This window comes from Panthera tigris, chromosome B4, assembly GCF_018350195.1.
Source record: "Panthera tigris isolate Pti1 chromosome B4, P.tigris_Pti1_mat1.1, whole genome shotgun sequence".
Lineage (NCBI taxonomy): Eukaryota > Metazoa > Chordata > Mammalia > Carnivora > Felidae > Panthera > Panthera tigris.
Window position 1 is genome coordinate 140587788 of NC_056666.1, and position 9419 is coordinate 140597206.

The following is a 9419-nucleotide window of genomic DNA, read 5'->3' on the forward strand; positions in this document are numbered from 1 at the left end:
AGTCAGGTGCCCCCCAATTTTTGTTTTCTTCCCCGGTGGCTAACTTCACAGTCTAGCATGTGAAATGCAGAATTTGGAGACAGAATTGTGCTGAGCTCAAGGGAAGGTAGGTGTCATGCTGGAACCTGCAGGTGACGTGGGTGCAGGCATGGACCAGATTTTGGGTGCCTCTGTGCCTTGGTGTGACCTAGGGTTTTTGTGCAGGGTGTGGAATGGCCGCCTTGTGTTAGTGAGACCATCGCTTGTAGGGGGAGGGGAATGTACATTAGGAAGATGGATTCATCAGGGTCCTGGGCACCCCAGGGGGTTACATGTTGCGTCAGATTTCCTGTGGGTGGGGAATCTGCATTCTCATGAGTCTGGGTGGGAGGAGCCACTCTGCCCCTTGTCGCCTTTCTTTCTGGAAGCCAGAAAAGGGAGAAACGTGGCATTGCCCTGGAGCTATATGGGGCCGTATTCTAACCTGGCCATGCTCGACTCCTAATTTGGAGCTGGGAATAGGCTCTCAAACCCAACTGTGTCCAGGGACAGTGTGTCTTCACTAGGCCAGGCCAGGCCAGGCCAAGGTCTTGGCCATGGTCAGTCTTAGTTTGTGGTGTGGGGACATTCAAGAGAAGTGTTGGTTCACTGCATTTGTACGTTCATTCATGCTTCTTTTGAAGCTTGGAAAGATTGTGTTGGTCAGACAACTGAAGGGTTAACAAATAAATTAAAATTAAATTTGTAGAGCAGTTAAAGTATTTCAGGCATTTAGGATTTACAAATCAAGGGTGCGTGGGTGGCTCAGTTGGTTAAGCGTCCGACTTCGGCTCAGGTCATGATGTCCCAGTGCGTGAATTTGAGCCCCGTGTCGGGATCTGTGCTGACAGTTCAGAGCCTGGAGCTTGCTTCGGAATCTGTGTCTCCCTCTCTCTCTGCCCCTCTACTACTCTCTCTTTCTCTCCAAAAAATAAACATTAAAACAATTTTTTAAAGTGGTGCCTGGGTGGCTCAGTCAGTTGAGTGTCCGGCTTTGGCTCGGGTCATGATCTCATGGCTTGTGGGTTGTCGGGCTCTGTGTGGACAGCCCAGAGCCTGGAGCCTGCCTCAGATTCTGTGTCTCCCTCTCTCTCTGCCCCTCCACTGCTCACACTCTGTCTCTCTCTCTCTCAAAAATAAATAAACATTAAAAATTTTTTTGAGAAAAAAATTACAAATTTAACCTTCCCAGAATTATTGCTAAAACCTACCAGATCTAAAAAAAAAAAAGAAAAGAAAAGAAAAAAGAAAAAAGAAAAAAAAGAAAAAAAAGAAAGAAAGAGAAAAAGAAAAGAAAAAAAAAACCAACAAAACCAAAACCCTGCTAGATTTAAATAGAGGACAGAAAATTAAAATACATGGATGGGGAGACTTAATTTTGTTAAGATGAGAATATTACCAAAGCAGGCTACAGAGCCAGTGCAATCCCACTGCACTGCATAGAAAAATCCATTCTAAAATTATTATTACTTTTAAAACTTTTTATTTATTTTTGAGAGAGAGAGAGAGAGAGAGAGAGAGAGCAGGGGAGGGGCAGAGAGAGGGAGATGGAGCATCCCAAGTGGACTCAGTGCTGATAGCAACGTGCCCAATGCAGGGCTCGAACTCATGAATGGTGAGGTCATGATCAGAGCTGAAGTCTGATGCTCAACCAGCTAAGCCACCCAGGTGCTCCCATCCTAAAATTAACATGGAGTCTCAAGGGATCCCAAATAGTCAAAAGAGTTTGAGAGAGAAGAATGCTGGAGGACTTGCATTTCCCAATTTCAAAAGTTACTACAAAGCTACAGTAGACAAAACACGGTAGAACCATCATAAAGACATAAAGACCAAAGCAATAGATCAGAGATTCCAGAAATAAAGTCCTTGCATATATGGTCAGTTGGTTTTTGACAAGAGTGCTGAGACCATTCAATGGGGGAAAGGGAAGCAGTCTTTTCAAAAATGGTGTTGAGAAAACTGGATATCCACATGCAGAAGATGAAATTAGACCCCTACCTCACACTACATGCAAAATTAACTCAACACGGATCAAAGACCTAAATGTAAGAGCTAAAATTATGAAACTCTTAGAAGAAACATAGGGGGAAATCTTCCTTGAATCTGACAATGATTTCTGGGATGTGACGCCAAAGTACAAGGAAAGAAGAAAAAACAGATACATTTGACTTCATAAAAATTAAAAACTTTTGTGCATTGAAGAACACTACACAGTGAACAGTTAGTCTGCAGAATGGGAAAATATTTGCAAATCATATATCTGATGAAAGGTTAATATGCAGAATATACAAAAACCTACAACTCAATAACAAAAAGCAAATAACTGATGAAAAACAGGCAAAGAATAAATAAAAAATAAAGATACAAAAATAGGGGGGCCTGGATGCCTCAGTCGGTTGAGTATCAGACTCTTGGTTTCAGCTCAAGTCAGGATCCCAGGACTGTGGGATCGAGCCCTGTGTCAGGCTCTGTGCTGACAGCGCAGAGCCTGCTTGAGATTCTCTCCCTCTCCCTCTGCCCCTCTCCCCTGCTCGTGTGAGCGTACTCTCTCTCTCTCTCTAAACAAAACAAAACAGGCCAAGGACCTGCATAGACATTTCTTCAAAAATATGCACATAGTCAATGAGCACATGAAGTTGCTCAACATCGTTAGTCGTTAGGCAAACGCAAAACCCAAACTGCACGCAATACCATTTCAGACCCAATAGAATGAGTATCACCATAAAAAAAAAAAAAGGGAAATAACAAATGTTAGTGAGTATATGGATAAATTTGAAATTTGAACTGCGGTATATTCCTGGAGGGAATGTAAAATGGGGCACCTGCTATAACAAACAGTTTGGTGTTTCCTGAAAATTTAGCCATAGAATCGCCAGATCCTGCAATTCTACTCCTAGGTGTGTGCCCAAAATAATGGAAAGCAGGGACTCACACGTATACTTGCCTGTCAATGTTCATTTCTATTATGCTCAATAGCCAAAAGGTGGGAACAACCCAAATATGCATCGATGGGTAAATAAATAATCAAAATGTGGTGTAAAAACACAACAGAATAGTATCCAGCCATAAAAAAGGAGTGAAGCTCTCACACACGCTACTACGTGGATGAATCTTGGAAACATGCTGAGTGAAAGAAGCCAGACTTCTGGATTCTAGACTTCTAGACTGTGTGATTCTACTCACATGGAATGTCCAGAACAGGTAACACCATAGAGACAGCAGATGTGTGGTTGCAGAGGGCATGATAAGGAGGGGTTGCAAGATGCCAGGTAAGGGGAACGGGGGTTCCTGAGAGGATGAAGTTTTAACATCGACTGAAGTGACGGATGCACCACTCTGTGAGCCCACCGCATTTTAAGGGTGTGAATTGTATGGCACGTGAACTATACCTTAAGGAAATTTTTACAGGAAACAAAACAAAAACCGAAAAGAGATTCGCAAACTGAGTTTAAAAGCCTGAAGGAAGGGGAGCCTGGATGGCTCAGTCGGTTAAACGTCCGACTCTTGATTTTGGTTCAGGTCATGTTCCCAGGATCACAGCGTTGTGAGATAGAGGCCTGCACGGGACTGTGCGCTGAGCGCGGAACCTGCTAGGGATTCTCTTTCTCCCTCTGCAACCCCCCACCCCCACTCCCTCTCATGTGTGTGTGCAGGTGCGCTCTCTCTCTCAAAAAAAAAGTCTAAAGAAAAGCAACAGATTTTTAAAATTTATTATTTTTTTTAACATTTATTTATCTTCGGAGAGACAGAGTGCGAGCAGGGGAGAGGCAGAGATAGGGAGACAGAATCTGAAGCAGCCTCCTTGCTCTGAGCTGTCGGCACAGAGCCTGACGTGGGTTTTGAACTCATGAACCATGAGCCGAAGTCAGATGCTTAACAGATTGAGCCACCCAGGTGCCCCCAGGTTTTAAAATTTTAAATACTTTACTGTCTTCAGGCAAAAGTCAATTTATAGATCATTTAATCTGCGTGTAAGAGCACCTTTGAAGGCACCCGAAAACACAGGTCACAGGTCCATGTAAACCACGCGTGGCTGTGGGCACAGGCTGAGCATGGGTCGTGTTCAAATCAAAGAGGGGTTCAGTGACACGAGGGAGGGAGCTGAGCACACTGGGGGCTGACTAGGTATCCATGGGACCAGAGCATGAGAGTTGGGGGCTGAGGACAGAGTCCAGGCCGGCTGGGCTACAAGTTCTCAGGGAGGGCGGGGACCTCCTGACTGACCACAGAACCCCAAACAGAAACCTGAGTGTTGCCCTCAATACCTGCTTCCACATTCGTCTTCCTGGGTGGTCAGATGCATTCTCCCTCCTCTGCCCTTGACCCAGGGCCTCCTCCTTCCTCTCCCCACCCACACCCTGTGCCACTCTGCCCGAGGCGTGATGGCTTTTCATTCTGCTGAATGCTACTCAACACCTCCCTGACCTGGTGCCTGTGGTGCCCGCCCTGCCCCTCTCACCTGTCCTTCCTTCACCCCTGCCCAAGGGAGGTCCAGGGCTCTGACCCTTCAGCCGTTCCCTGAGATGAGGAAGCAGGACAAGCAAAGAAAGCAGGGCCCAGGTTCTGGTGAGTTCTCGGGCCCTTGGATGCTTCCAGGCCCTACATTGTGCCACTGGCCTCGCAGACTTGATGTGTGGAGCGGATAGGTCGGCCAGGCCGTGCCCCAGCGTGTGCTTATGTCTGTTTCAGAGGGGAACGTTGAGGGCGGGAGAATGAAGGCATCCACAAAGCCAGGCCAGCTATCAGCTGGACAGCACGAGCTGTGTCCACTACCAGGGGTAGGGGAAGGTCCGCTGTCCTCAGGACTCCAAAGTGGGAAGAAAACATCCGACGCGTGGTCAAGCACAGAGACACCTTTATTGGTTCCTGGACCCAAATGGCAGGAGTCTCAGGACTGTCTTCCCTCTCCCTCGATGCCCCAGCAAGTCAGCCTCAGACCCTCTGGTGCAGGAACTGTGGCTGGGGCATCAGGCTTGGATCCCTACAGAGGGAAAGGGCTTCCCCAGCCCTGGTACAATGTCCCGGCAAAGACCTTGAGCTGGGTCACATGCCTGCCTCGTGGGTCAAGGCCAGGAGATGGCCTGGGGAGGGCACGGTTGGTGTGTGTCTGGGGAGTGGGCCCTCCGCGCAGCAGGGAAGCCAGAGCCCCCCCGGAGGATGGCACCCCATCCTGCATCTGTCGTGGCAGTTGGCTAAGGCACGCTGGCTGGATCATGTCCTGCGGCAGAAGGCCAGAGACGTGCTGGGGACCCTGACCCTCTCCGGACGTGTGGCTGACAGACGCAGCTATTTTTTCCTCCCTGGAGACTGGGAACTGCTCGTACAGTTGTCAGGGGCTGGGGCAGCTCGTTTGGTGGCAGCTCCAGAGTCCTTCTTCGGGGCTGGCCTGTGCTTCTCCTCCTTCCCCGGAGGGGAAGACCGGGGGGAATGAGGCCTTGAATGCAGGGCCTGCACGACCCTGATGGCCCCCGCTGCGGCGAGGAGCCCCCAGAGCAGGGTGGAAGGCTCCAGGGGAGACAGCTGTCTCCGGACCCAGCGGAGGGCCTGGGCCAGGGTGTTGCTGGAGCTGCGGGCTCGGGGTGGGCTCTTGTCCTGTGGGTGTAGGATTGAGGAAGGTCTGTGGGGACCACTCCTGTGGGGGAGGGTCACCCCTGCCACTTCCCCCTCCCTAACGCCTTCCCACCTGAAGGCCAAACTGTCTGAGCAGCACGTCCAGCGTTGGGTCCCCCAAGGACACTGGTGGGAAGAATTCCTCTACCCACTGGCGTCGCCACCACTGGCTGCAACAGGGCGGGACGTTCAGGGGCTGCCTGAGCTCAGGCCCCAGCTTCCCACTGGGCACCCTGGCCTTACCTCTGCTCCCCAGGAGGTGAGAACCAGTACTTGTAGCGCTGGGCCCGCAAGTAGGTGGGTGGCCGCTTGTGGAAGGGGTACTTGGTCACGTCGTTCTGGATGAGGCGGATCACTGCCAGGGAGTGGGCTCAGCACAGCCAATGTTCTCTCGGCCCCACCCTCCCCTTCACACACACCCTGCCCCCACCAGACCCTACCCTTCCCGTGAGCCACCCCCAACTCCCCACGGGGTCTCACCAGGCTCCTTGCCCTGCAGCAGGCGCAGGACCAGGCCCGTGAACCAGGGGCTGTGAGAGTGTGGGCCCAAGGCTGCGAACCACATCTGCCAGTCGAGGCGGGGCTGGTGGGGCGCCACGATGGGGGGTGGCCGGCTCACGTTCCCGGGCTTGTACATGAACTCGATCTCCTGCCCGGCAGAGCAGGTTAACACAACTCGCTGGACTGGCCGGACCCTCCCCCTGCCCTCTGCAGGTCCCTCCCTGCCTCGTGGGGCCCGAGGGAGCATTTACCACCCAGCGGTGCCCGTCATAGCTGCCCTCCAGCACCACTTCGGGCCGCCCGCCCAGACCGGTCATCCGGCGGAAGAGGCCGTAGGAGTTAGCCAGCTGTAGGTGCTCTACGGTGCCAAACAGGCGGTGGGCCCCAGTCCAGAGTCGCCCGTGGGTTGAGGGTTCCATGTAGGAGTATGGCACCTAGAGGCAGGTGGGCGAGGCTCAGTGCTGCCCCTCCGGACCCCACCCTCCTCCCCAAGTGCTACCCACCAGGCTGATCACAAACAAGGCCACCGTGGCAGTGCCGAAGATGAGCAGCTGGACTGCAGTGCAGAGCCTCCTCGGCCACCCTCGCACCTGGGTCCACCTGGGGGGCGGGGGACCCGAGTGCTGTCAGGCCTGCCCGGCGCAGCTCTGCCCCACCCCCTCGGGCCACGTACCTCCAGAGGGCAGTCAGCAGTTCCCAGGTGAGGGAGGCCACCCCCAGCCACATGGTGGGCAGGGTCACCATTTTCAGCCACTGGGAAAACTGGTGGAAGGTAAAAGCTGCAGAGAGAAAGGGGTGTGAGGAGGGACGGTCCAGCTCCGCCCTCTGGTCCCCCCAGCTGGCACTCACTGGTTCTGGAGTGGACAGCATGCTGCTCCCAGTCAACTTCCAGGCCGAAGTAGTGCACGGTACCATAGGCTAGCAGCCCGTAGACGGCGAATTCCAAGAGCAGAGACAGCACAGCCAGCAGCGTCCTGGGCCAGGCTGTTGAGCAAGACAGTCATAGTCTTGGGCCGGGGCGGAACGAGAGCAGGGGTCACCCGGGGGGTGGTGGAGGGCAAGAAACTTGCTGGTGGGTGGTTGGGCTGAGAGTGTCTGACCGTCTGGGACAAGCTGACACTCACAACTGGCTGTCTTTTTGCAGTGGCTGTTGCCAGGTGTAGCAGTCAGGTGCCCATCATCCAGAAGAGCGGTGGTGAGCACCAGCGTGAGCAGGTTGAAGAAGTTATAGTTGCCGGTGATGATAATGAGGACTTGCAACAAAACCTGGGGGGGGTTTGCACTGAGAGTTCCTGAGGCCCACCCCCTTCCTGGCCCTTCAGAGCCTGCTTCAAGCCCCGCCGCACCCTGTGCCTAGGTCTCTCCTGCAGGCATCCCACCCCCCTCATCATCCCCGGGCCTGTGTTATGTTCTCACTCCACTGTCCTCTACCCCCTGCTCATACCTTCCATGGCTCCCACCACCTGGAAGAAACCCAAGCTCAGCATGCCTCGTGCAGCCCTTCTGCACCTGCCTCTGCTGGGCAGTGCTGAAGAAGGCCACATCCTACTTTCCTGATGGCTGAGGTCCCCACCCACCTGGGAGTAGAAAGCTGCCAAACGCAGGCGGCGAACAGGGGCGAAGAACAGAGGAGGCACTGCGATCTCAATGAGGAAGGTGGCCACCACACATAGTTTGTGCAGCCAGACGGGCAGGTGGTGGGTGAACCAGGAGGCAGGTGTGGGCAGGCACTGTGTCTCGTAGTGGTAGGTGAGTGCTGCAGGTGATAAGTGGGTGGTCAGGGCTGGGCAGAACCCCCAAGACTGCCCCAAAGTCCAGGATAGGACCCTTACCGGTAAGCCCCCACCAAGCGGGGCAACGGCTGGTCAGCTTGACCACACCCGAGGCAAACATGAGGCGAAACAGCAGCCAGCGGACCAGCCAGAAGGGGAGGTCTTCGTGGGGCAAGGCCCCTGCCAGCCCGCCCTGGGGGGCCTGCTTATGGTGGTGGCGCGGTCTCAGGGGGGCCACCAGCACGGCCAGGAAGCCAGTCTCCAGCAGCAGGGAATCCCTATGGGAAGAAGGAACAGCACAAAGGGCCCCTCCCATCAAGGCTGTTCCCCTCAGAGGGTCCTCCCTGGAGAGGGAAACATATCCCGCTCCACCCCATCCCCTGCAGCCCCACACCCAGGAGTCACTCACCACTGGAAATAAAGAAACACCTGGCCCACCTGCAGGGAGAAGGGTTGTCAGGGAGGCAGGGGGGCGGGTGTCTGCAGAGGCAGGCAAGGCAGAGACAGGGGTGAGCGGGAGGGTGGACAGGGCTGGAGAGAGTTGGTGACATGGGTCCCAGTGGTGCGGGGGGGGGGGGGGGGAGCGGGCAGCAGGCAGCCCCCACTTGCCTGGTAGGCCGACAGGTAGGCAGCCCAGAGCAGCAGGTAGACGAGGAGGGTGCGCAGCTGGCGCAGCAGCAGCGCACCCAGGGCCAGCAGGGTGCCCAGCAGGCTCAGCAGCTCCAGGCCCTGCGTGGTGTCTAGGCCGAGCTGCGGAGCCTCCCACAGCAGGGTCGGGGTCTCCCACAGCTGCTGCCAGCGCCCCTTGCCCTGTGGCCTCAGCGTCTTCCGCGCAGGTAGGATGCCCTCGGCACCATACAGGCCTGTGGGAGTGCACATCAGGGCCAGGCCCCGGACACTGTCCCCCAAGGCTAGACACCCCCCACCAGTCTGGGCCCACAGGACCCACCCCTTCCCCCAACCTAGGTCAGGACCTGGAGACTCTTGCAACCGGGTGAGAATCTGATCTCCAACCCCTCCCAGATCAGGCCCCAGAAGGTCTACCGGAATTCCCAAGTCAGGACCTCCCGCCCAACGGAGAGAGTTCTCTCTTCCAGGTCATATCTCCTAACTGCCCCACCAGGTCTGCGCCCACGCCCCTCAGAATTCTGCCCCGGCGCCAAGTCAGAACCTGCACACCCTCAAACCTCCCCAAGCCCCCCGCGGCCCGCAGGACATGAACCGAAGCCCCTACCCCAGGCACCGAGGCCTGGACGTTACTCCCTCCCCCAGTCAGCGGAGCGTCGGGCGGAGAGAGGAGGGGACGCAGGGCGCGGGCCGGGAGGTGTCCCACCCTCGGCGCCCTCACCCGGGATCTGCGTGTAGAGGGACGCGAACGCGAACATGAAGACGGCGGCCACGCCCTGAAGGAAGAGCTGTCGCGGGAGCCGGGAGCCCGCCATGTCCGCTACGCGGCCGGCCGGAGAACAGCCCTCGGGCACGCCCCGCCGGCCCCGCCCCGCCCCGCCGGCCCCGCCC

The 9419-nt window shown here is 55.3% G+C and overlaps 1 protein-coding gene across 1 annotated transcript; it reads right to left on the bottom strand.

Annotated features, from left to right (window-relative positions):
- Positions 1-4856: 4856 nt before the first annotated feature.
- LMF2 (lipase maturation factor 2) lies at positions 4857-9392 on the bottom strand. Its single transcript, XM_042993635.1, has 14 exons — positions 9250-9392; positions 8511-8764; positions 8311-8339; positions 7962-8179; positions 7707-7885; positions 7254-7395; positions 6979-7113; positions 6803-6908; positions 6633-6729; positions 6381-6563; positions 6109-6277; positions 5872-5983; positions 5702-5798; positions 4857-5610 (listed from the first exon to the last, which is right to left on the bottom strand). The coding sequence occupies exons 1-14, from the start codon at positions 9341-9343 to the stop codon at positions 5305-5307; spliced, it is 2121 nt and encodes a 706-aa protein (XP_042849569.1). The 5' UTR covers positions 9344-9392; the 3' UTR covers positions 4857-5304.
- Between the last annotated feature and the right edge of the window lie 27 nt (positions 9393-9419).

What these genes read in the sequence shown, in the direction of transcription:
- LMF2 (XM_042993635.1), bottom strand. Translation starts at nt 9,343, where the DNA reads ATGGCGGGCTCCCGGCTCCCGCGACAGCTCTTCCTTCAGGGCGTGGCC. An exon ending in GCTGCAGGGCAAGGAGCCTG is followed by an intron (nt 5,984 to 6,108) that starts GTGAGACCCCGT and finishes ACTCCCTGGCAG; the next exon opens with TGATCCGCCTCATCCAGAAC. An exon ending in TCAGACAGTTTGGCCTTCAG is followed by an intron (nt 5,611 to 5,701) that starts GTGGGAAGGCGT and finishes CTACACCCACAG; the next exon opens with GACAAGAGCCCACCCCGAGC.